Consider the following 25882-nt stretch of genomic DNA (forward strand, 5'->3'; position numbering starts at 1 on the left):
CCATCAGGTCTGTCTCACAGTCTCCAGAGGTGTGCTTCCACGGACGCTGGCGGCAGAGCCGTGAGCCGTCTGCAGGGAAGCTCCTGGGCAGAGCAGAAGGTCTGCGAAAGGGGCCGCAGCCTGGCTGCGCTGGCCACGCAGGCCAGCCTGGGTGGACTCGGCTGCCCACGGTCCTGCTCCCCCTGGAAGCGGGAAGCTGATGGTCTTCCACGCAGATACAGGTGGGCTTCTTAGGGGATGTATTTGTGGAGGGGCAAATTTGGTGGCGAATTGAAGGAGTAGCACAGAGGAGGAGGAGGTTCTCCTCCCCTCTGCCAGAGGAAGGGCTCTGTGCTGCTGTTCTGGCACAGCGTTAGCTTGCCGGGGACTGCCAAGGTCTCTGTGCCGGCAGGATGGGGAAGCCGGAGGTGTTTGTTCTGTGACTCTGGAGAAGCAGAACTGATGCAGGAGGGGCAGGTCAGAAACCAAAGCAGGCTGCCATGGTGAGTGGCTGGAGGAGGAGATCCTTTGGGCAGCCGCCTGACTGCATTAGGGCTTTGCTGCAGTTTCCAGCACCCACACAAACGCCGAGCTGGCTCTCTGATGAGGCAGGTGAGATACTGGGCTCTGCTGCTCCTCAGGGGCAGTCGAGCCAACAGATTCCTGCTCTGAAGCACCCGGCGTGTGAAATCGCAGGATCTGTAGCAAGGACTTCAGGAAATCTGTCTGGCGTGGTGCTGTCAGGCCGAGGAACGGCAGGTGTAGCCGTTGGGTTTATGGAAGAGGGGAGACGACGCAGCCAGAGGAGCTGCGAACCCGTCAGTTGCCTCAGCAGTGAGCAGTGCTTGAAACGTTTTTTGAGAAAAAGAGTAGCTAAGGACTGAAAGGAGCATGTAAAACTGAAGAAAATGCAAAGCAAGTTTAGCAAAACAAATTCTGCCAGACTGACACTTCTTTCATAAGGGGGTTGACTTTCAACCTTAGGGTGTATCGGAGCCTGGGCGGACTTCTGGTACACCACCACAGGGGAGACTGTTCCTGTACAAGCCTGAGTGCTGTCTGCAGCCACTGGTCGGACCCTTACGTAATTTTTAAATACCCACGTGGAGTTTATACCTGATGGTATAGGCTTCTAAAGCTGGGCTACGAGTAGGTATGTACAGATTTTTGCAGAGACCTGTGCCAGCTGCCTGGTGCTCCATGTCACCCGGGCACGGGCAAGCCCAGATGAAGTCTCTGTGTGCTAGCGAAGAGGCTAAGCCCTGCTGACAGCCAGAGCTCCCTGGTGCAGCTACGTCGTAGCTTTCTGATCGCAGCTGGTTTGTGTCCAGCGGGCCTGGGAAGCAGGCAGAGTGAGCACAGCTGCTTGCAAAACGTACAGAGCCATACCCTGCCCTGCAGAGTGTCTGGATATGGGCGCTTTTTGCAAAGTTTAATAGGAGGCATCCAAGGCGGAAAGCAAAGTCCAGGGAAAATGCAGATCCGAGTGTATCTGGTAATTTGAGGGTTTTATTAGCAGACAAATTGTAAACAGTCAAAGACTGGTTGGGAAGGAGAGGCAGTCTGTACTGAAAGGGGGAGTGGGGTGGAAGATGGCCAAGGGCAGCGTTTCTCAGGGAGGAACCGAACACTTGTTTAATATTTTCTTCCATGTCCGAAGTATGAGAAAAGGGTCCTAACAAACACGTACTAATGGCGCTTGCTGTGCCGGGCAACGTGTTTGTAGTGAAGATAAAACCGTGTTTCTTGTGTGAGGAGTGTGGGATACCTCCTCAGTCTGATTCCGGTTGCTCATGTAAGTATGCAGTGAAACTGGTGTAGGAACAGCCAAAAGCGAGTGGGGGGAAGAGAGACCCTGATGCAAGAGGAGGTTAAGCACTTGGCTTGTTTAGCTTAGGGGAGCGAAGGCTGATGGCCCAACCCTGACCTCTGCCATACACAGCTGTGGAAGGAAGGAACCTTCCAAGAGAAGAAGGTGCCAGGACAAAAGGGGTGGATTTAAGACTGGCTACGGGGAAGCAAAGTTTGGGTGTCGGAAGAGGTTTGTAACTGCATGTCATGAGCTTTGCTAGAGGTTTTTGATCAGAAACCTCCCTACTTTCCTTTCCGTCCTGCAGAGTACCTTCCAGCCCAGTTTGCAGACGACGTCTGCGTGGAGGTGGATGCTGGCTCCTTGGCTCGGAGACAGGGCCTTTACTCTCAGTGCCTTGCTGTGCTTCTGGGGCTTTGCCGGAGGGACCTAGTGGTTCTGGTGGGAAACCGGAGCTGTTAAAGGGAGTAGCACAGCATGCAGCTAACAGGAAACCGCAGCGAACTGTGAGGCCGTTCTACACAGGACATATTTATTGATTGCCTGGGTTGTAGCAGTGTCAGCGGTAATGATAGGCCATGTCCTTCCTCCCTCTGTCCTCCTTCCCCCGTACATTCTCTGTGCCTGTCTAACGCTGTGCTCCTCCTGCGCTCGGCAAACCTGGATGCCACAGTGAGGATCAAAGTTAATTTCTGTTCCCTGGGTCTTCTGTGGCGCAACCAGAAACCCTTTTGGTTCCCAGTGACCTGCTGCAGTAATCTGTGCCATGGTGTTCACACATCCCTTCCATTACAGAAAGCACTTCTCCTAAAAATAGAGCATATAGTAATGGAACTGGTGAGTGATCCTAAAATGCTGTCACGTATTTCCCCGTTCTCGCTTGGGCTCAGGAATGAGGTTCTGGGACTGCTTCCCGCTGTCCTCAGAGGAAATCCAACCGGCTTTGAGAAACACAGGTTCACTGATTCCTGACGTTTCTAACATGGACCTGGGCAGAGCAGCCCACACGCTCTGGTGCATATGGGCTTGCTGCCCCTGCGGGAGGACGCACATCCAGGAGTGAGCACAGTGACCAGGCAGTTATCGCAGCCGGGATGCAAAAGAGCCCGGAATCGCTGCTCGGGGTGCGCTGATGGTGGTGACACACCAAAGGGTATGGTCTCCAGCACGAGCTGGAGCAGCTGTCCCTAACAGAGGAGCCAGCTGGGTGCAGGCAGCTCCAGAGTCCTGCTGGGTGCTGCTCTCCGGGTCTGGGCTGCAGAAGTGCTGGAGCCTCTCGTGGGGCTCGGTGATGGTGGCCTCGCTCCTGGGAGGTGTCCTCTGCTCCTGGCACTGAGATACCCCGTGGGTCAGCTCTGGGAGGAGGCAGACAGACTGTACCCTGTCAGGAAGGATGAACAAGAGAGTGACAAGGTTTTTGCAGAGTAGTGCCGTGTTCTGTCTTTTCCCACCTGAGGGTATGGGGCTCTCGCCAAGGTTTCTTACTTGCCTTTGCAAGTAAGAGAGCAGGAACTGGCACAGGGAAGAGGATCTCAAGAAGGGGTTTGGGAACACAGGATTTAACAATGGAAAGAAGCCAGATAAAGAATACAGTTAGGAGCTTTTGTTTGCCTTGTACCGCAGCTAGGTATTGGTGTACACAGGCAAGACACACATGCTGGGACAGAAGGGTCTCTTTTTCTTCTGAGTACCGCTTGCGGGAACAGCGTCCCGCTGTTTTTTGCATCTTGAGTGCTTGGCCAGGAGGAGCCCCTGGGAGCCCGTACACTGCTCTGTCCTTGCAGGGCCTGGTTTTGGATGTCGAGATGTTGCCTGCAGCTGCTGGCCGTGTGTGGTGGCAGCGTTGCTCTGTCCCTTCCAGGCAGCTGGGCACCTTGGGCAGCATTGCGTTCCCCTTAGCCAGCTGCCTTTCTGAGGGCTGTTAGCAACAGCATTCCCTTCCCCCTGGATCCCTCTTCCCTTCTGCCAGTAGCTACGGTTGAGGCCTGCTTCCCTTCCTATCTTAGTGCCCAGAGAGACAGTGGTGCTGCCTGAGAGGAGAAGGATGTTCTGCTCGGTGCCTGGTCCCCTGGCCCGTGTGGGCAGGGACAGCTCTGTCTTCTGGAGCTGTCAGTGAAGAAGGCACTTGTCTTCTGGAAAGGGGAACAAGTTGGTCCCTGCAAAGGGTTGCTTACGGCAGGCAGGAGCTGGGATCCAGCCCTGTCTCTTGTCCTAGTTCTGGGGACATCTTTTCTGGAAGTAGTTTGATGCTACTAGTTGAGCCAAACTAACCTTTTTGGAAATGGCCATTGCTTGTCTGGTCTCCTGACAATCTGGCCAGTCCATTGCAATTACTGGTAGAGGAGAGACCCCAGAGGACCCTGGTGATTTTGTCACCCACCTGTCTGGAGGACTTTCTGCACCGGGTGTGAGGTGGTGGCTGGTTTCCAAACCTTCCTGATTGTGCCAGGTTCCCAAATTGGCAGGGCTCTGTGGCAGCGGTGCTGTGTGAGGTGTTTTGGTGTCCTTGCACAGTGGATGATCCTCTTTATGAAACTGTTCCTGAACCAGCCAAAGGCCCTGGTTTCATTTCTGTCTTTGGGAGTTTTGAGGTTTTTTGCTTTTACTCTGCAGCAGTGCCTGGTGCCTCAGAGGACACTGCTCCCGTCAAGGCAGAGCAGACGGGAGCTGTAGTAACAGGCCGGCTGTGGTCAGGGTTTTCCACCAGCACTCACGAGTGTGCCAGACACGCTCATCAGGTCTGTGACCCTGAGTACCATGTTCAGCATCTTCCTGGTCCTATGGCGTGGCAGGAGCCAGGGCCAGCCCCCGGGGTCCTGCACGCTCCCTCGGGGACACCAGCTCTGTCCCTTGGGCACTCCCAGCGGCTTGTGCGCTGCAAATCTGCACCCGTTTGAACAGACACTTTGGATCCCCAAGGGCCCTGCAGCCCCCAAGGAAAGCTCTTGCTTGCCTGCTGGTTCCGGCTCTCCTCTCCTGTGTCCTGCCCGCACCCGTCACTGGGCGAGCAGGTTAGATGGGTTTGGGAGCCCTGTTTCTTGGCTTGGCCTTGACTTCCACCCTGCTCCCTTCTGGCAGCTGTCTGTCCCTTGCCTGCAGGGTGTGGGTGGGAGTTTCTCAGGCCAGTGGATGCCTGCAGTACTCGCAGAGTTATTCCACCTGATTTCCTTACTATTGCTACCCCTTTCTCCATCTTTCTTCAGGGACTCAGAGATGCCTTTAGGAGCACCCCAGGCTGTGGGGTGAGTCACCGTTGCCTGTTTGCTGTGGGATGGAAGTTTGTCTTTCTGCCAGGGAACTCGTTCCCAGCAGCTGGCAGGAGGTAACACAGGCACCCCACGCTGAGCTTTGCAGGCTGGTGGAGTGAACTGCGTAGTCCCCCGAGCCTTGGGAGCCGCTGCGCGGCCCCCCCCGCCGCGCTGCCTGGGTGCCCGGCCGTGCCCAGCCCTGCTCAGCTGCCCTCCTCGTGCGGGGCTGCCAGTGTCACAGCTTTGCTCTGATGGCCTTGGTCTGCGGTCCTGCACGGGCTCTGTGGTGACACCAGGAAGTGCATTTACCGAGACTCTACTAAGAAACCAGATGAAAGGACTGGAAACTTAAAGTTTGCAAGTGAAATGAAACACAAACTGCAGCTCACCTCTGCTCGGTAATGAGCTGCCTGTCACAGCGCATTTCAGCAGGGTTCAGTCAGCGCGTGTGTCTCGGCAGCTGAAGCGACGGCTGTTTGCATCTCCTCGTGGAAGCCCTTGTCCCATAGCCCGCTCAGCTCGCGATGCCCTCCATTTCATGGTCTGTACGCTCCTCTGGCTTCTTCCCTGTTCCTGTGCAGACGCTGAGTCAGTGGCTGCTGTTCCTTTGCACTCTTCCGTTCAGAGCCCTTCCCAAATTTCACTCCTTGTTCTGCCTCGCACCTTGTTATGCCCAGAGTTTACTACATCTTAGCTTCAGCTGAGTTCTTGCTCAGGCACCCTATGGCACTATCGATATTCTTTGACGTTCACGATACCCACCCGTCACACACTAACGGGAAGGGTTTGTCCCGCCTGTGTTTTACTAAGTTTTCAGCTTCCACTGCGTTCTTAGATTTCGATAGCGACCACAGGTGGTTGTTCAGGTGGATCAGCAAAATAGCTGCCAGGAGCAAAAATGAGGTATTTGCCCAGACCTGTCATCTTGTCAGGGTTCTCCCACGTCCCTGTGATTTGTTCTGGGTTCCTGGATCCCTGCTGAAGTCTTGGGGCAGCCTGCTTCAGTTGAGCGGTGCGGTGGCTCAGGATTGCCTGTGTAGCCAGAGGCTGCGCTGCTGTCTGCCTTTGGGGGAATTCCTCCTCTGCCCCCAAACTCACGGGATGGTACCAGCCCTCACGCTGGCCTTTGTAGCTTGGTACGAGACATCTCTCAGCCCCAGTACCTTTCCTGAGGTTTGGGTGTCTATGGGACACCGGCAGGCTCAAATGCTTGTGTCCTTTGTCACTCAAGGACAGTAACCTTGACTTGTCTCCAACACTAGGCAAACTTATGGGCTAAGGAAAATTATTCTGGCCAGGCAGAAATTACAAACGAGGTTACAGGGAGTGTGTAAAATATAAACCACAATTAGCAAGATTCCTTCCTAGGCGCTTTAGCGTCCATCACCTAACATCCGTAGGGTTTGTCCCAGCTGCTATGGCAGGAGCTCAAACTCTACAGCCTCTTCTGAACTGAATCGTTCCCTCAGTTGTAGCTTCATAAATGTGCTGACGAGGTTACTGAAATACCCGGAGCTTAGCCTCAGAGTGGTTTCTGGACTCCTGGCAGCCTTGCCTGGCTCACCCTCCTGGGTAGCAGCTTTTCTGTGTTGCAGCATCGGCCATCTCTTCCCTCACACTTTGAATCTTTTTCTTTTTTTGACATGGGTCACACATTATGCATAATTAAATACTGGTTGTACAGGCGTTGTTATGCCTGATCCTAAACTTGAGCTGTCTCAGCAAATTCTTTTCGACTCGGTAGCCCTAGCTTTCTGCATCTGTGCCTTCATCACAGCATTTGCAGAACACTTCTTCATGCAGTGTTGAATCCGCGGTTTGCAGGAGCTGTCTCTGGTAATGGTTCAGAAGGCACTGGCAGGGTGGCACGTTGCTTTGCTTCCCCGTGTCCCTGGTGGTCCCCCCTCCCCTGGGACATGACAGCAGAACTCCCTCGTTCATCCCAGGGTTCATCAGCTGGACAGCCTCTGGAGAAGCTCCCTGGCAACGTTCACTTCTCCAAACAGAGTGCCTGGCCTCTTCTACACGCAGAGAAGTACAAGCAGACCAAGTTCCCCTCATTCCGCATTTCAGGGTGCCAGAAGCTTTCCTGTCTCTGGACAGGCTTGGGACAGTCCAAGTCCCGTACTTGCCGGGAGGCCACCTGCTCACAGCGAGGCTTTCCTGAAAGCCACAGAGCAGCCGCGTGGCCTCCAGCTCCTCGGTTTGAGCCACACGTGCTGCCAGGCTGGCAGCAGGTAGGAGCTCAGCCCGATGAGTCCCATCCGGTGCGAGGCTCCCTTTCCCTGCGGAGCCGTCAGAGAGCTGGGCAAGCTGCAGAGGGTCTGTCACTTGGTGCTGCCCTGTCTCCAGCGTGGGGTTAGGGTCTTCCAGACCCGTCCAGAGGCGGTGGCCTTCAAGGACGTTTTGTCAGGGCAGTGTGCCTCCCCATGGCCTTCACCTCCCTGCTGTGGAAGGGTGTTTTGCTCTGACGTCAGGCAGCAGATACCATGCTGCAGGCAGGCTCCTGTGGCGCTGCTCCGGAGCCCGGTGTAGCCCTGGCAGGTAGGGGCACTGTAACATCCTAGAAGCGGCTGTCCGCTGCCCGAATGCAGCCGTGAAGGAGGTCCATCTCAGGATCCTTCCGGAGCAGGATTTCCCTGCGGCACACGTAGCTGCCCTCAGTGAGAAGGCCCTTGCTCTGCCTCAGAGACGAAGAAGCTGGGCTGATTCTTGGACGGCTCTTTCCTCTCCTAAAAGAAGTTCTCTCTTGTGTGTCTTCTCCCCTCTCTCATCAAGAGATGAGACAGTCCATAGCTTGAGTGAAAGTTGCACCCTTTCTAAGAGACTGGGGTGTGGGTGGCGGTTGCTGCTCTGCCGGCACAGCCCCTTGTCATGCTTCTGACGGTTCTTAACTGCTTGTCTCGGAATAAGGCTCAGATCCCGCCGGGCACGGCGTGTGCACAGGGGTGTTTTCTCACTGAGCACCTCTGCAGATCCTCATCCCGCCCGTGCTTGCACTTTCTGTTCTAAGCAGTAGGTGGGAGTGGAGGAAGTCCCAGGGCTGTCGACGCCACTGCTCCGTGAGCATGTGAACTGGGAGGAGGCAGGCTGCTCCCTGCAAGGGGTGCCGGAGCTCTCCTAGCCTCCTAGGGGCAGCTTCTTCAATGTATTTTTGAAATACTGTTCAAAGATCAGCAGAACTGCCAAAGAGAGCTCGGGCTGCCACGTGCCTTGTCGCAGGAAGACATCCCGGGCTGCAGATGTGAAATGCTTCTGTGCAGGTGTTGCTCCTTGGGACCTCTTGTAAGCTCACGTCCAGGTCGTTGCCCGCAGAGGTTGCGTGAGCAGAATGGGAGTGAGCAGCTACTTGTCTGAAAGGAAGGCATCACCGAGATGGCCGCACAAACTGCATGGTGATCTTCCCCTCTCCCTGAAGGCGAGCGAGTTGTTAGTGAAGACACAGCGCGTTGTCCCACATGTTCCCAGATGTGGGCCACTGCAGCCAAGGCCACGGTGGTCCACAGGCACGAGAGGTGTGTGCCATCCTTGGGGTCTGCTTGGGTAAACCTCAAACCAGTGGTGTTTTACATAGAGCGTGAGCTTGGCTTGTGGCACCCCGTGCTTCAGGACACTGGAAAGGCGAGGGCTTGAGTCACAGGGACCGCCCCCCCCCATATGTTGGTATCGTAGCTGTTGTCGTGAGACAGGGAAGGGACCAAGTGGGACTTGGAGCCAGGCAGGCTCTGGGCTGTCTCGCAGCTTCATGTCCGACGGCCTCTGCGGAGAGGAGGGTTCTCACCAGCAGAGTGTCTAAGGGATAGCTGCGCTGGTCCCCTGTTTTGGAGAGGGAGCACACTGAAGTATCCCCAGCCATGCCCCTCTGAGAAGAGAGCCAGCTGCTGCTGTTCAGGGCTGCGTGGTTCATTGCTGCCTCTGTGCTTTTGCTCCAGACCTTTGTCTGGAAGGGCTTCCCTGGGCCAACAGCCAGCAGTCAGGTGTCTGTCCGTTTGCTGCTCTTCACTGTCCATTTCAGAATTGTAACATTTTACCAGTGGAAAAACTAAAGCAGAAGGAAGGGAAACAGCTTTTCCAAGATCCCCCGCTGGGCGGGAGCAGTGCATGGCGTAGGATGTCTCCCCTGTCCCAGTCCCGTGCTGCGCTTCCTTGCCCCCAGGGCGCGAGGCTGCGTAGGTGGAAGGCGAAGGCGCAGTCGTGCCCCCGGGCAGCTGCCTGTCTCTCTCTGACTGTCCCATCTCGTTCTGCCCTAGGCCACCAATGGTGGAGGAGCGTTCAGTGACTATTCCTCCTCTGTGCCCTCCACACCTAGCATCAGTCAGCGGGAGCTGCGGATTGAGACCATTGCTGCCTCCAACACACCCACCCCCATCCGCAAGCAGTCGAAGCGGCGCTCCAACATATTCACGGTAAGTGACACTGGGGTCAGAGGAGCTTCGGGATGAGTTTCCGAGGGTCAGGCGAGGAGAGGGGAAGGGAGCGGATCAGCAGCAGTCTCGCCCCACAAGCTTTTGTGCACTAGTCTCTAGGTGAACCTTGCTGTGCTGGCCAGGGAGGGGCGGGTGGCAGGGGATGCAGAGCGGGTGCGTGGGGGTCTCCCCGCAGGAGTGTGCGTGTGCAGCGGGGAGGGAGGGAGCCGTCTGCGTGCGTAGGGACCGTGGTGCTGAGAGCTGCTTCTGGTGGGGGTGTGCGTGCATGGGGGAGCGCCTGAGAGCAAGCTATTCCTTGCACACGTAGGAGTGTGCATGGGGTACGCTCGTGTGTGTGTGTGTGTAGTGTGTGCGTGCGTGAGCAGAGCTCCCTGATCTTTACTGGGGAGAGCTGCGCTTTGTGTGCGCACAGCACCAGTGACCTCTGCTGCTCCTCTCCTTGGGGCCCTGTTCCCCGAGCATGGCACGAAGGCCCTGGCGACTGGGCCTCCTGTTTGGTGCCAGCTGTGCTGTGCCAGGTGGTGCTGTGCAGAGCCCAGTGCGTGGCACTGGGCCCCACTCGCTCCAGTACCCAAACCCCGCAGCTGTGTGACTTGAGCAGTGCGCCTGGGAACTGCTGTGGGGCCTGGAGGGAGGGGAGGCATTAGGGAGCCAGCAAAGCCGTGGGCCCCAGGTGGTGCAGGGTACGTTTGCAGCTGTTATCTCTGCTGAATTGCAGCCTGCCTCCGGCACACTCTCACACCACGCACACACCAGTCTGTGCAGCGTGCACACAGTCCTGCCCACACACTGACCCTCACTGTTAGCGCAGCCCACGAGTTTCCCCTTGCCGTTAGTGCACACATACTCCTAGTCCCCGTGTCTAGTGTAGATAGCCTGTGTTCCCATGTAAATGTGCTTCTCTCCCCCTGGTGCCCCTGTAAATGTGCTGGGCTCAGGCCTCTCTCCTCCCCCCCATTTAAATGTGCTTTCCAGCCACCATTGCTCAGTACACCCGTGTCTGCTGTCTGTGGAACTGGCCACCACAAAGTCCTTTTACGTGTTGCACCGTGTTACCCTGTGTGAACAGCCGCCATTGCTCTGGACCCAGACCACATAAATTCACCATGTCCCATGCCCCGTCCCTCACACTGCACTGTTGGCATCCCAGATTCCTCCAGCTCCTTGTGCTGGGAGTGCACCCATCTCCCCCAGCTTCTGACATCCTGGAAGCATCTGCTCTGATGTCCTGAATGCTCCGTGCGCTCCCCACCGTTCGCATCTCATACACCTCCCATATGCACGTGTTCCCAGCCCCCCCCAGCGCACGAGCTCGCCCCCGCTCCCCGTGCTGCCTGGCAGGTAGGCTGTCCCCCGCCAACCTCCTCCCAGCCCACACCGCCCTTTGCAGCGGATCCACCGCTCCTGACGCATCGTTATTTCCTCACTAGCCCTCCCCTCCTCTGTGTGCTCACGCCTCCCTGAAGATACCCTGTAGGTCTCCTGTTGTCGGTGGTCATGCTTACTGTTGCACTTCAGTGCTGATGGATGCTTTTCCTCCCTCCCCGCCGTTTCTCTTGCTCATGCTTGCTGCTGTGCACCAGTGCACGTGGGCGCTCATGCACTGCCACCCATCCTTCTGCTCGCCTGCGCGCCGACGGGTTCTGGACTCGCCGTCAGCTCATGTTCACGCTCTTTCACTCCTCCTGGAGCCCCATGTTCAGCTCACTCGGTGTGGGCACACGCTCATGGGGGGAGGAGGAGGGCAGCTTGCTGTGGGGCTTACGCTTATTTGCTGTGGATGTCATCATCCGTCTAGGGCTCTCACTTGCTCGCTCATTCTGGGCTCAAGCTTGCTCACTCTCGCTGTGGGGCTCACCTGTGCTCATCCAGGCTCGTGCTCACTCGCCGTGGTGCTGGGGCTCACGCTCACCTGCTTGCTCTTGTGCTGGTGCACATACGTGGCTCACATTGAAGTCTTCACCCCATTTGGTCGTGGCAGCAGCAGCAGCAGCTCCCGACACCTCCTCCCACAGTGGGACAGGGCCAGGAAGAGTAGAGAAGGGAAGGGAAGGCTGGTTTTCTGCTGCTAGCTTCTGCCAGGCAGGCAGCGTAGGTGTAGCCAGCAGCCCCCATCCTCGCGGGGTCCCCCAGGTGGGCACGGGCCTCTCCAAGGTCCAGCGCTGGGCAGGACGGTGCCCTGCTCAGCTCCGGGAGCAGCTGCAGCCCCACTCCCGAGCTGCGCCTGGCTCCTTGCGTCCAGTCCTCCTCCTCCTCTCCTCTTCCTCCTCCTCTCCTCCTCCTCCTCCTCCTCCTCCTCCTCTCCTGCTCTCGCTCCCCTCCTGCTCCCCTCCTGCTCCCCACACCGGGTCGCACCCCGCCGCCGCAGAGGCAGGGGTCTGTGTGCCGGAGACCACCAGGTGGAGACAGACTCTGCCCGAGAGGCGCCCACCCCGTGCCCGCTAGCTGGAGCCCAAACCCTGACTGCTGCTGCCGCCGGCGCCTCGCTCCGTGGCCTGTCTGTCTGCCTGTCCGCTGGCGCCCATCGCTGACAGACTCGTGTCCGTGTTCTGAGTATAACTTGCCAAACTCTTTATTCTTTCGATATTTGCAGATATGTGCCACTGTTTCCAACTTTTCATCAACAAAAAGGCCTTTCCAACTCCTTCCAAATTAGAAGATCCAGGTGGTTACACACGGCACCTCTGTACAAATTCTCTCACTTTTCATTGCCTCTCCAGGGCCGGATAAGGGATGGGCACTGGGATTGATCTAAGATTAGAGGCTCGCCCGCCCTCCAGCCAGCATGGGTCCCCCCCTCGGAGACACGCAGGAGCCTTTTAAATCCCCCCAATGTAAAGTCTAGGAAGCGCTGAGACGGCCTGCGCCTGCACTTTAAGCTGGGACATTTCTGGGCCTGCTGGATGCTGTCTAGGCACTTTCCATGCTCGGGGATGCCAGGCGGACGACCCTCATGGGATGGGAAGACCTGCAGACCCGCCGGGACCGGGCGACAGCAGCGAGTGGAGCTGGATGGGCCAAAAGACGCTTTGCTGCTGCCTGCGGGAGCTGCTGTTAGCGCCTGCCGCTAGCACTCAGCTCCTTCCTCCCTACTGCACCTCCTGCAGCCTGCATGGACTCCTGCTCCTCCTCCTCTTCCTCCTCGCAGCAGAGCAGCCATCTATGTCTCTTTAGTTTTCTTCTCTTTCAATCTCTTTGTTTTGTTCTGGGCCCAAAAGCAAGTGAATCGGTGTCCCAGGCGCGTGGGGCTCGTGTCCCTTTCTGATCCAAAGCACATGGGGCGCTCCCGGACTGAGGGGGTGTGTAGGACGCTCCAGAGAGACGCTGCCGCTGCCCTTCTGCCATTGTTGTGATTCTGAATGTATTGATTGTGCTCCATGCCGTGTATGACTTGATATTTTCCTCTGTCCTAAGCACTTTGAATGAGTTCTGCTCAACAGACTGTATATTTCATATTGTATTTATTGGAGTTTGCTCTCACCGCAGCCGCCCTCGGGGGCTGGCAGGTTTTGCTCTCAACTCTCTAGACGTGTGGTAGATATTTATTGTCCATGCTCTTTTGTAAGGGGCTGGTATCTCTGCCCGGTGACCTGTGCTACTTTGTATGGTGCAAGTGTGTTAACAGAATAAATCTGTTGGATTAGTAGAGGTGTGAGTTCCTTCACTGCCTTAGCCTCTCCTGCTTCCATCCATGCTCCACCTGCATCCCATGCCATTTCTGTCTGTCACCATGTCCTGTGTGCCCCCGCGGGAGGGGGGTCAGAGGTAGCCCCGTTCTGCTAGGAGGACAGCTCTGCTTGCAGTTGTGGGGGGAGAGGACAGCTTGCCAGGGGACAGGCGGTGGGGAGGCTGGGTCGAGAGTGTCCCTAGAGGGGACGGGCGAGACACTGGCTGCTCCATGCGCTGGGAGACCTGGCCTGGGGGAGAGTGGTCTGGTCTGGTCTGGTCTGGCAGCCTGCTGGGGACGGTGGGGCCGTGCGTTTCTGTCTCCTGTGCCCCTGTCTCTAACAGACCTGTGTCTCTTCTCTTCCAGTCTCGAAAGGGCGCGGACCCAGAGCGGGAGAAGAAGGTGCCGGAGTGTAAAGCGGACAGTATCGGCAGCGGGCGGGCCATTCCCATGAAGCAGGTTCGATCCTCCTCCCTTCATCCCCATGCCAGAGCAGGCTCCCTGGGGAGATGCCGCAGGGCTTTACGGTGTGGACTGGGGTGCCTTCACTCGGCACGAGGCACGGGAGAGCGCGGAGGAGCCGGGTGTCCCTCGGCCTGGCCAGCCAGGCGCCCTGGGGGCCGCACGCCTGCCCGGACCCGAGGGGCGCTGTGCCGGGGTGCTGGCGTGGACCCTGCGCCGTGTGCGGGTGCTGGGCGCGGAGCGGGGGCTGCTCCGGCCGGCTGGCGGAGCGGTTCCAGCAGAGGGCATCCGCGCCCCGCGCCCGCTCTCCCACCCCCGGCTGCAGCCCCCCGCTGCAGCGTTCCTCTCCGCTCCTGCTCCTGCTCCTACTCCTGCTTCTGCTCCATGCCGGCCCAGCTGCCCTCTGGCAGGACAGGGAGGCTCTCCTCATCCTCGGCGATGGCAAAAAGCAGCGAGCACAGTGCTTGCACTGTTAGCCGTCATGAATCAGAGGGAGGCAGCCACTTGCCCTGGCAGCAGGGTGTTCGGCTCCTGCCTCCTGGCTTCCAGGGAAGCTGGAGCTGCCTGGAACTGACCCTGAGCATTGCCTGCCCCCCTGTCCGTCGGCTGGAAAGCAGCACCGGGTAATGTCTGAGTGAGCCAAATGGTATGGATTGGCTGGATGGTGTTTCTACCAGGATTTCCTTGCACTACTGGCAAGGCTCATCCATACGCTGCTTTGCAGCACCTAGCTGTGCCTCTGCCTTGCACCCTGTGCCCCCTGTTGTGAATCGATGTTTCTTCCCATGGCCCCAGCTGGCCTCTCCCTGCCCCGTCTGGCTGCAGACTGCCAGAGCTGAGCTGCTGTGCACGTGGGGCTGGTTACGTCTCTGCGTCGTAGGAGCGTTGGTCGGTGGGGCGGGAGGGTACAGTCTGCATCCTGACCAGGTACTGTCTGCCTGGTACCATTTCATGCTGAGTATTCACTGGAGAAAGAGATCCCCGGGAAGGACTCAGTGAGGCCAGGCTGACTGAGGAGTGGGGTGGCGGGTCAAAAGAGAGAGACCCTGCTTGCTGCTGGAGCTCCCAAAGCTTCCTTTCCCGTTCCAGTCCACGTAACAATACTGTGACAGGTTTGCGAAGGGCTGTTGTCAGTGCCACTGCCGGGAGCGCAGTGGAGCGGCGCTGGAAGGAGGGCTGTGTTTGGGAGGGCAGCGTGCTGAAGGTCGGCTCTGGGGCCGGAGGGGAGCAGTGGCAGGAGAAGCAATGCTGGGCTCCGGGGCGGGGGCTGTGGGGTCTCGCACGTGGGGGCTCTGCTTCCCGAGTGCCGAAGGTTTGCACAGCCCCAGCAGGACGGGGCTGTGAGCCGCATGCCAGGTCATGCTCCTTCTTCTCTCTCTGTGGCAAAGGACCTTGATCTCCTGATTGGAGCAGGGATCAAGGCTCCTTTAACTGTTTCTTCCACTGCTTCTGCTGCTGGGGTGCTTGCCCCTCTGTCCACACTGCTCCTCTCATTTCCAGGCAGAGCTGGCTGCCTCTGCGCACCCTCTGGTAGGGTCCGTGTGCTGGAGCCGATGGGCGTGCCTGCTCCGGCAGCACCTAGCGCTGACCTGGCGGGCTGTGGGGCGCGCAGTCCAAGCCCTGCCTCCTGCCATGCTGCTGCCTTTTGGCTGCCAGTCAGCACGGTGGGTAGTTGGTGGCGGCGGCAGTGCCTGTGGTTTTGGGTCAGCCCAGCACGGCAGGCGGGGGAAGCAGTGGGCAGTTGTTCTGCAGTGAGGAAGGGGAGGCTGAGAGCAGAGCAGCTGGAGCCTCGAGCTAGACCTGACTCGGCTCCCAAAGCAGTCCCACTGCCGACTGCAGGTCTGGTCGTGGGAGCATTTCCATGGCCTTTGGTTTCGGGACCTTTGGGTTCCTTTTTCCAGGGTTTCCCTTCACTCAGCAGGGCAAGATGCTTTCTTTACCTGCTCCTGCGTCTCTCTGTGTTGCTAACTGGGCCTGGCCCAGTCCGCTGGAGAGTGCAGTGGTTTAGTGTAATTATTGTCGTTCCTTGCTGTAGGCAGAGCAGTGCTGTTGCCGTGTTGAACAGGTGGAGAACTGAGACAGACAAAGGCCTAGGTCTGCAAAACAAAGCTTGCTCATCATTCCTGTGCTTTGCAAGAAGTAGGTGCCAAACTACTTGCCTGGTTCAGGACCTAAGTGAAGTGACCAGTTTGCACAGCAGCAGCTCGCCAGGAGAGCCCGGAGCAGAACGTTACCTTGTGAGATCCGGGTCTGTGCCCAGGCTCAGGACTGGCACCTCCCGTAGCCAAAGCTGCAGGAGGTGATTTCGCAGAGGAGATCCTGGCAGTCTTTTTACAGGAACATGTACTGACACTGGGGGAAGCGGTGTCTCGTTGGAAAGGTAGACACCAGTTTATGCAAATGGCTCTCCCTCCCTGGGCTCTGACTGACTCTGTGACACTGTACTGGAGCTGCTGGGCCTGGGGCAGTGCTCAGGCCACGGAGCACTGCTGCGACCTGTCTCTTGAGATACTGTGGCACTCTGAAATTGCTGCCCTCCCACTGCTTGAATTAAACAGTTGTGCTACAGCATCTTAGGAAGGCACAGAGCTTTGTTCCTAAAGGAGAAAACAGGCCAATATCCACGTGCAGGTTATGGGGGATGCAGTGCAGTAAATCCAGAGTAACATCAGAGTGCTGCAGGTCTGCACCATCCCTGCTGTGGCCCTTCGCCGGGTCATCCCTCCACGAGGAAGGATGGCTTGGTACCACCAGTGTGAAAAGGAGCAAAGCCTCTCAGGAGTTGTAGCTCTGCATCACAAAGATTCGGGATAGGTGATGATTGCTCTGCTCCCCGATATGGACCTGCCCTTCTGGAAGACTGTGGAGATCTCGTTGCTTGCCGTCTCTTTGAAGGGCAGTGAAAGAGCAGGGCCTTTAGCTAGTTTTAGTCTCACACGGTCTGGTGGTCCTGCCCAGGCATAAAAGAGCAAAGCCGCCAGTCGTTTTGAGGGCTGTAGAGTGGCAAACATGCAGGATCTTCTGCCTGGGTGCTTGGCCGGTTTCAGGCTGCTTCGCTTCCCTCAGCATGTGCGCTGCTGGGCTGATGGCAACGAGTGCTGTGTTTGGGGTGCCGTGCCCACTGGTAGATAACCTTGGGAGCAGTTTGATTCTTCTACTTGGAAGAACAAGACTGGTGCATGCTTAAATTACCTAAAGATAGTTGAAGTCAGTGGGTGATGGGAGGCAGCAGTAGGGGTAGTTGCCCTGCAGACTCCTTCTGTGATACCTGTGGCTGCGATCACTGTGGCTGGTGCACGATCTCTTCCTGGCCTCTGCGGGAAGAGCACTAGCACTAGGGACTGCTGGCCACCTGGTCTGGCACGCAGTGCTTTGGGTTTCTGCACGGAGCCAAGTCTGATGGCTGGCAAAGCTGACCATGAAGTGGGAGGCTGGGTTGGGTGTTGGAGAAGGGAGAAGCATTGGGTGGAGGCTTTGCTTGGCTGAGAAGGGACGTACACTGCCACGGAGGTGTGGTGGCTGGCTGTCACTTGTCACCGCCTTGTCCAGCACAACTGAGAACAACGTGCCTGGGTGACCTGCTCTGTCTCCCTTATGCCCCACGCACGCCTAGAGAAGATGGAAATCCCCAATGGGACAGGTGAGACCATGGATGTTGGGGCCCCTCTATGCCGAGGACAGCACCTCCTCTCCCTCCAGGCTGCGGAGGCAGCCACTGCCTCTGCTGGGGCTGCGCTGCACCGTGGGCTCGGGATCCCTTTGCTGCAGTGTCCGCTCGGTGATACGTAGGTTCGGATGGTCTTGCAAGGTCAGAAGAGCTTCTTCATAGCTGGACGCTTGTCTCTGAGAAGTGGGTTAATTAGGCCGGGAGACTAAGCTTCCCCAGCTGTTCGTTACTGGAATGAACTCCTAATTGCACATCTACCAGATTCTTTCTGGGAAGGCTGTACTGAATGCACAGGCAGCCCAGGGGTCCCCAGGTCCCTGGCCCGGCTCGGTTTGGGCCACGCACTCCAGTAGGGCCCAAGGCGGGTGACTCCTCCTCCTTGGGAGCTGGGATCATGCTGGGAGCTTAGATTACATTTAAATTGCCATTTGCATTTTCCAATCAATACGCGACTTTACAATTAAGTTTGGTGTTAAAATTCTTAGCAAAAAGTGAGTGGAAGGGAGATTTGTGGAGTAAACGAGTCCTTTGGGGGCCATCGCTGCTCCCTGCTTCATTACGCTGCATATTGCTGCTGCTGCTTTTACTGTGCACCACCACAATCCAAACACAACACAGAGGCACTTGCGCTGGCCGACAAAATGCCGGGGAAGAAAGGAAAAGTGGGGAGAAGAGGAGGGCTGGGCTCTCTTGCCTTTCGTTTCTGGCAGCTTCTTCCCTTCACGCATGACTTGAATGCTCAGGAAGAAACTTGTGGAAGAGTTATTTCTTCTAAAACTTTCCACGAAAAGCAGAGGGAACGTGAGGTGTGGCGACACGCGGCGGCGCGGGGGCTCTCAGCAGACCCGGGGAGCCCAGCCGGGAGGCACGCTGGGGTGCGCGCGCAGGAGCACGCCGAGGACGTGCATGGAGGGAATGAGTTCAGCTGTGGGGATGCGCCTGCCGCTGGCCCGTTCTGCGTTTCACTTGGCTTTGTCCTCCTTGCCACTTCTCTCCGAGCTGCTGTAGGGGCTTTCCTCCAGGAAAACCAGAGTTCCCTGGATGCTGCTAGGCCAAACCTCTACATTCTGCCATCAAAAAAGAAGTTGGGCTACAGAGTTGTAGCCTTGATGCAGTCAGCACAGCAACACCGTTAAAACCTGGAATCCTCTTGGCTCCTGTCCCCTGCCCCTCCATCCCCAATACAGCAGCGAACAAGTCTAACTGAGCACTATCCCTCGATTCAGCTGTTTCTTGCAAATGTTTGGCCTTAAGGGCCCCTTCCCCTCCCCCCATTTTATTAGATGTTTACTTAGACTGTGTAGTTGCTCCCAGTTTGGACTCTTGTGCCTTCTGGCTTGAAAAAATGGGCTGCCAGTGCTCGATTCTCTGTTTCCAGGTCTGGTTTTGCTTGTGTTTCAATTTGCGAAGTTCCAGATTCGTAGCTGAACTAACTGCAGCTGAACTCTCCTCTGCAGACCATGCATTTCTGGGGCTTGACAGAAGATGCAGCAGCCTGAAAGTGTTGAAGTAGGTGTTTTGTAGCACCGAGGTGTATCAAGTCAAAGACACATCGAGGAGAGGATAGGCAGCCGGAGTTGTTGCTTTGCAGTATGTATTGGCAGGTCAGGCTGTAGAACTGAGCCGGGTTTAAGGCCAGAAGGGATCATTATGCCCAGAAGCCAGAGAATTTCACCCAGTGACTTTGAGCCAAATTTGTAACTTCAGCCTGGTCTGGAGCAGATTCGTTTGAAAGATATCAAACAAATGTTCTCAAATACAGCGAATGCACCATTTATCTAGATTGGCTGGTGTAACTGCCTTTATACATGAGGAGGAATAATCATTTTCACACACCGTGTGGGAAACGCGCGGCCCAGCAGTTTGAGGATTGAGAAGACGATTTTGTGTAGGTCAGAACCAGAGCAGAGCCAGCCGTGTCCTGGCGTTGAGAAAGCACAGGTACCACTCGCTGCGTGCGAGAGGATGGCTTACGAGACCCGAGAAGCAGTCTTGCCTCTGGCACGGTAGGGCCGCAGGTGGGCTGCCGTGTCCTGGGCAGGACACTGCCCTTCGGGCTCTCGGAGAGCCGGAGACTCCCCGGGGCGAGCGGGTTAATGCTCTCAGAGCACGTTCTGCAACGCGGGAGTGACAGATTTGGGACTGCGAGTCCAGAGGAGAGAAGAGTGCACGGAGATGTAATCACAGTCTTCAGGTAACGTTAAGGGCTGCTGCAGAGGGCACGGGGACGCTCTGGGCGGTCACCACGACAGGAGAAGTGCTGCCGTTTCATCGTGGAGGTGCAGGAAACATCGGGGTCTGATCTCTGGCAGGGAGCAGCGCGGTCTCCATCACTGGTGGTCTTTATGAAGAGGCTGGAGTGACGTGGGTACACCTGAGCCTGCCCTGGGGAGGGATGTGACGAGGTGCCTTCCGAACGCTCTTCCAGCTCTGCTTTGCTATGATAATATCACACCTGGAGGTAATACCATCTGCCTTGTCCGACCTGATAGTCCGCTGCTCCTCCGCTGCCCGGTTGAGGTACCTTCCTGACTAAGCTCAGAGAGCTCAGGGACCGCTTGGCGACGGCGCTCTCCGGCCCGGCGAGCCCACCCTGCAGGGTACTCTGGCAGCCTGCTCCCAGGATCCACGCTGTTCTCAGGAGCCCAGTTTGCCAAGTGATCTGAGGCAATTTGTGTCAATGACCAGTCACTGCAGTGATTTACACTGTGCAGTTTCTACGTTACCTTCAACTTTCCTGGTTTTGTGTTTTCTTTGAGCTCATTTGGGGAAGACATTGATTAAATAGTATGCATCAAAAGCAGATCGGCTGGATCTCTGTACAAGCACCTCTGTTGGACATGGATTTGCCATTTATGATTACACTTCTTCTCATTTATGATTACTTTTTGAGACCTTTCACTTGACCAGTTTTTACTCCATACATTAATGACTTTATGGGTTTTGTACAGTTGGTTTTTAATGGTGTGTGCTGCTCAGTTAAAATCCTTACAGAAAAGTAAAAATGCTGTGTCAGCAGTTACGGTTGTCATCAGATACCGTGATCTTACCAAAAGTAGCATCAAACTTCTCTGATGACCTGTTTCCGCGTTGGTCGGCGTTAGTTACACTGCTGTCCTCTCATTCCTTGCTGATCGCTTCTTGCGGTGGCTTTTCCACAGTTTTGCCCAGTGTAAGTGTCTGGCTAAGTGGCCGTAATTACAAGGGTCATTGCTTTTCCCCTTGCAGATCTTGGCAAAGCGTGAGCTCCAAGGCATGTTAAAATCAGCACCTTTTAACCGCTGCTGAGTGAGCTCTTCGGATAATTCTCTCGGAGCTCTTGAAGGCAAGGGATCAGATCCTGCCACCAACACAGCTTAGCTTTTGCCGCTCTGTTTTAACTTTCTCTCCCTTGCACGAGTAGGAGGCGTTTACTTTTCACACTGTTCGCTTCCCAAGTACTGAACATAAGCGGTCTTGGAGCACTTCTGCCTTTTCTGCATCATTTATTGCTGATTTCATGGTCATGTCTGGCAGCGTTGTTACCCCAGCATGGGCCAAACCCTACAACTTTTTGTTGTGTTTTTCCATCATGCAGGCGCAGCAGCCTCAGTCTCTAGGCAGTGGGATGGGGCCGCCAAATATGCCGAGGCTGGCAGGACAGAGACTTTCTGTCCAGGTTTTTGAGGAGGTGCTGGCCTGGGGCCCAGATTTTTGCCACGTTAGGAACAGCCAGTCTGGATGTCTGTCCAGACAGTGCTTTCAGAGGGACTGGCCCCGCCAGTTGGTAGATCCAGTTTTTTCCCAGACTCTGTTATTCATCTGTACTTTTGTCCCCCCGGGCTGTCCTTTCCTCCCTGCCGGCAGCATACTTGATGTTCTCTCCCCGGTCCCTCTTCCCCAGCCCCTACGCCTGGCTTCCTGCCCTGTCTTTCCTCTCCCTCTCCACCTCTGGTCTTACCTGGTGCCTGGTGAATTGTGGCTAGAAGCAGATTTCCTGGGGAGGCAGAACTGGATGGGGGGAGGGTGAGGAGGTCCCCAGCTCTGAGTGTGGGTTCAGATCAATGGAAGTTAGTTCTGGGTTAGTTCTGCGTTGGGCTGCTGGGAGGAGGGAGCTTCAGGGCACGTGAGCACAATCCTTTTCAGGCCCCAGTAGTGTGCTGTGCCTTGAAGACCACAGGATGGGTCTCATGTAAAATCCTGATGTGGAAAGGGGGTGAACCGAGCCCTCAACTGCCCAGGACCTGCTCTGCCTCCTGAAATGCGTCCCTAGCTCCATTCGTTTGACATCTCTAAGGAAGAATTCCAGGCAGGCAAGGGAATATGCATCCCTTGTGAGACCTGTATCTTGGAGCGTTGTTACCCTGATCGGCACCTGCCTGTTCCAAATTGTCCTTGCCTTGACCATCCCTCTGGCTGTGCTTTTGGTGATGGACGAAGGTCTGGGAGCACTGTGGTAACACAGCAAGCAGTGCCGGTTGGTGGTGAGGTTGGCTTCTGCCTTGTGTCGGCACCGTCCTTCAGCACAAGGAAAAGTGCCCAGAGGGAGTGATTTGGGACAGCAGAGTATGTGATAAGTCCCTCAGAGGATCTGGGCACCAGCACTGATGTGTGGAGACCCTCATCTTTGAGACTGGGGCGGGGAGGGGGCTGTCTGTGGAGACATGCTGGGGTTGGTGAGGAACCAGGCCCAGGGAAAATGCTGTTGGGAAGGCCAAGCTGGAAGATGTTTTCTTGAGTCCTCATCTTTGTGTCTCTTCAAAGACTGGTCTCCTACAGGGGGCAATGCTGGAGCTGACCGGGAGGTGCCTGGGCCGAACAAGGTCTGAGACTGTTGACACTTCTCTTTTAGGGCATTCTCCTCAAACGCAGTGGCAAGTCTCTCAACAAGGAGTGGAAGAAGAAGTATGTGACGCTGTGTGACAACGGAGTCCTCACCTACCACCCCAGCCTGCATGTAAGTACTGTGCTGGGTTGGGTAGAGGAGCAGAGTGGGACAGAGCGGTGTCATCCTTCATGCTATGGCTGCTGCTGCAGGTCCTCTTGCAGATACCACAGTCGCAGAGAGCTGTTTGGGAAGAGTTTGGCGGCAGATTAAAGCTCGTCTCTGCCTGCAGCAGGGCCCTGCGTGGGGGCGTCAGCACTGGCCCTCGACAGGGCAGGCGTATTCAGCAGAGCTGGTTTTTATGAGGGTCTGGAGAAAACCTCTTCCTTCTCATGAAGGCTGTCTCTGCAGTGCCAGGCTGGGTGGGAAGAGCTGATAGAAACATGCTCTGCACAGAATGATGCTAAGTAAATGCATCTTTCTTTTCTCCGTTTCCCTTGCTCAGTCCATTAAAGCAGGGGTTGCTGCCTCCCTGCATCTGGGGTGAGGAGCAGGCAGAGAATTCCTTGCAGCCACGGCTGATGGTGCCATTTGGGTGTGGAATAATTTTCCTGGCTGCTAGGTATTGGGTAATGGAGATGAGGTGCCTGTGCAGAGCCTGCCGAGCTGAGCTGTCACTCGATGCATCTCTGATCCTCTTCACTGCTTGGCTCAGGCGCACAGCTGCCTCCCCATCCATCTCTGTCGCCTCCCCACTGTGGGGCTAATGACTTCTTCCCCATTCCCTCTTGAGCACAGTTTGCTGCTGAGACAGTGAGCCACGGACAGACACACCTGTGACACTGAGGCCACAGCACCCTCTGCAGAGAGGACGTGCTGCAGCAGGACAGACGGACAGCGGCTGGGGAGCGCGGGGTAGAGCTTGGGCGGAGGGCGGTTTGGGGGGTGCTGGAGCGCTCGGCAGGGCTGAAGGGAGAAGAGCAAGGTGTTGCAGCTCCTGTGCTTCCTGAATGCTCCCGGGCCCTCCATTTGTCCCCGATCTCCTCAGACACACGGGTGGTGGAGTGCCCTGAGCCTCAGAGCCTTTCCCCTCATTTCTAACCCTGCGTCTCTAACTCACGGGCTCGCAATGCTCCTGAGCCACTGAGCCTTCTAACCCTCCCATCCTTACACGGGAAAGGCAGTCATTGCATTTCCTTTCCTTAATTTGTGGGAGCTTTGAGAACAGATTTTTTTTCTTTTAGTCTTTGATCCCTGTACCATACTGTGGTTCTGCAGTTCCCTGACTTTGTAACCCCACTTTTTGGTCTTTGTAGAACCAAACTGGGAGGGAATGGCTGCTGCTGCTACCTGCTCTGCGTGTGTGCTCACACGCGTGTGTGGGTTTATCACATTTCCGTCGGAGACATCATAGGCCATTATTACAATCAGCTGTAGAGGCAGAGTTATTTCTGGGAAGTTGTTTAACCGCTCTCAGATGCTGCTGGTACACACTAGGTTTCTCTCCTGTTTAAACCACTTCTTCCTCAGGGGGTGATCTAGATTGGTGTCACTTGCTTTCCTTACTGCACTTCTTCACCGTTTCGTTTCATTACTACGTTGCCCCAAGCAAAATCTGGTTCGCTTCCACCTGGTGCTACTGGTGATCCACAGCCCGTTGCTAAGAAAGGTACAGGATGGGCCTCTCCTCCCCTAGGTTTCACTGAAAGCTTTGAACCTTGCACCCAAGATAGGTGGTGTATTGCCCTATGTATTGCCCTATGTGTTTACCTAGAGCAAGGACTAATTATTTGTGGGCCACAAAATGCAGAGCTGCTTGCTGCCCAGCTCTGACTTCTGCAAGGATGGGGGGGTCTGCATGCTCCCTCCGTGGCATGGCCTCCCTGAGAACTGGGGAAGAGAGCCATAACACCTACCATCGTGTTACGTTTTTTACTGCGATGCTGACGTAGGCTTTGGTGAGCAGCGTGCTGTTCTGATCAGCAAAGGCCCCTCTGCCTTGCCTTGCCTTCTCTCCGGATATCTGGTTTGCAGCCTGCTTGGAGGGGACAGATGTGGGAAGGAAGCCTGGAGGAAGAGGTGGTCTAGAAGCCAGTGTCCCATTATAGCCTCTCCTCCCCATCTTCTAGAGTGAATCGGGAGATGCTGCCGTGCTTTTGTCACCAGGTTCGTGTCCTGTGGCATGAAGCAAGTTCCCGTGTCCTTCACAGGATGACACAAGAGACCACGTTAGGGCTGAACAGCCTGGGTCACTAATGAAACCTGCGTTCCTGAGGAAGGGCACGTGCTTCTTTCTCACGGCCATTTGTGGCAGCGGCTCTCAGGGCAGCAGGCACGCGGTGAGGTAGGCTGCGGGCAGGAACAAGTATGCAGGATCCTCGGTCAAGGAGGCACTCGGCATCTTGAAGTTCCCTCCTTGAGCTGTGAAGTCCCAGCTTCTCCCCTGCCTCGCTCAGGGTGAGCCTGTACTGCCACGTGTCTGGGGGATGGCAGAATTCAGGGTGCAGCAGAGGGGTCCCCGAGGGCATGGCTGAGCACTGTGGGAAGAGGCTCTTTCCCAGCCCCTGTCAGGATGTTCAAGCCCCGGAGCATTTTTGTGTTCCCAGTGGCTTTTCCTTGGCATGATTCAGGGCAATTCCTGCCTGGACTTCTCTTCTCTTGCATCTGTTATGTTCTCTCCCTGTCCCTCTTGGGATGGGTGTAGGTACCCCAGGGATCAGCAGCCCTGCCTTTCTTCTTTTTCCTCCAGTAGACATATCTGCTCCAGCTGTGTCTGTGCCCTATCGGATGAAAATTACTGCATGGCTCTGGCTGGGTCATACTTCTGATTTTACCAACCAAAAGCTTCCTGGTGGGGCTATTCATCAGCTTTTGGGTGTCTATCACTGGACCTGTTTCTGGATCTGTATTTTGGCACCTCCAGCCCCAGTTTGAAGTTTCCTCACTGGGAGTTGGGCTTAAACCGTGGGTTTGCAGCCACAGGTTGACAGAGAGCACTCAGGTGAGCTGGGTCCAGCCCTGAGATCAAGTGTTCTGTGACTCCTTGATGGAAGCGTATCAGCTTGGACCTGTGCTTGGGTCCTACGGAGCTGTGCGTTCCTGCCCTCAGGTGCCGCCTCCGCCTCCTCTCTGGAACAGTCAGCAGTGCCGGAGACGTTGCAAGCAGGACGCCTGGAGTTGGGCAGCAGCTCTTGCTGAAGGCAGGAGCGCTTGGGGGTCTGATCCCTGGATTCAGCACAGCTCTCCTCGTTGCATCTGTACTTTTCTTACCTTTCTGTGAGTGTGTTCAGTGACAGGAAAAGAACAAGTTCTGTGAAGAGGCTGGTGGGGTTTCCTATCACTTTCTCAAAGCCTTGGAGAGTAAATGCTTCTGCTCATGAGGAAGGCGTATGTGGTTCAGCCCAGCTTCGCTGGCCAGGCTGTGCTGTGCTGCGCAGAGCTAGAGAGAAAGCATCTCCCATTTTGCAGCCAGTGGAGCCATTCACACAATCACCTTCTGTTAATTCTATCTGCAACATCAATTAAATTGTTTGTAGAAACTAATTGAATGTGGCTTAATCACACATCTTAATAGCTTTCCACGCTTTGAACTCGTTGTTAATTCCAGTAATAAAATGAAATGAGAGAACTGGCTGGGTAATTAGCGAGGAGGCTTGGGAAGAAATTGCTGTTTTATAGCATGTAATAAAAGCAGTGCGCTGGTGACCGCTCTCTCCGGCAGGCAGCCGGCTACCGCAGCAATTGTGCTGAGTTAGGGAAAATCCTCCAGCCCCTCTGAGATTCCCTGCCCAGGGGTGCCACGGGGCTCCCGCCCAACC

General features: G+C 56.0%; 1 protein-coding gene across 3 annotated transcripts in view; it reads left to right on the top strand.

The window, feature by feature from the left end:
• AGAP3 (ArfGAP with GTPase domain, ankyrin repeat and PH domain 3) overlaps positions 1–25882 on the top strand; it is a 152552-nt gene that overhangs the window by 75419 nt on the left and 51251 nt on the right. For 2 of the 3 annotated variants that reach the window (XM_087732846.1, XM_087732836.1), the window contains exons 8-10: positions 9288–9443; positions 13498–13590; positions 22092–22196. In XM_087732846.1, coding sequence (XP_087588972.1) covers positions 9288–9443; positions 13498–13590; positions 22092–22196 — 354 coding nt within the window. Of the gene's footprint in view, positions 1–9287; positions 9444–12057; positions 13113–13497; positions 13591–22091; positions 22197–25882 lie in introns of those variants that run through there. The other variant, XM_087732854.1, reaches the window with a different exon arrangement.

This window comes from Nipponia nippon, unplaced genomic scaffold, assembly GCF_047370975.1.
Source record: "Nipponia nippon isolate SJK-2023a ecotype South Korea unplaced genomic scaffold, ASM4737097v1 scaffold_1, whole genome shotgun sequence".
NCBI classification, from domain to species: Eukaryota; Metazoa; Chordata; class Aves; order Pelecaniformes; family Threskiornithidae; genus Nipponia; species Nipponia nippon.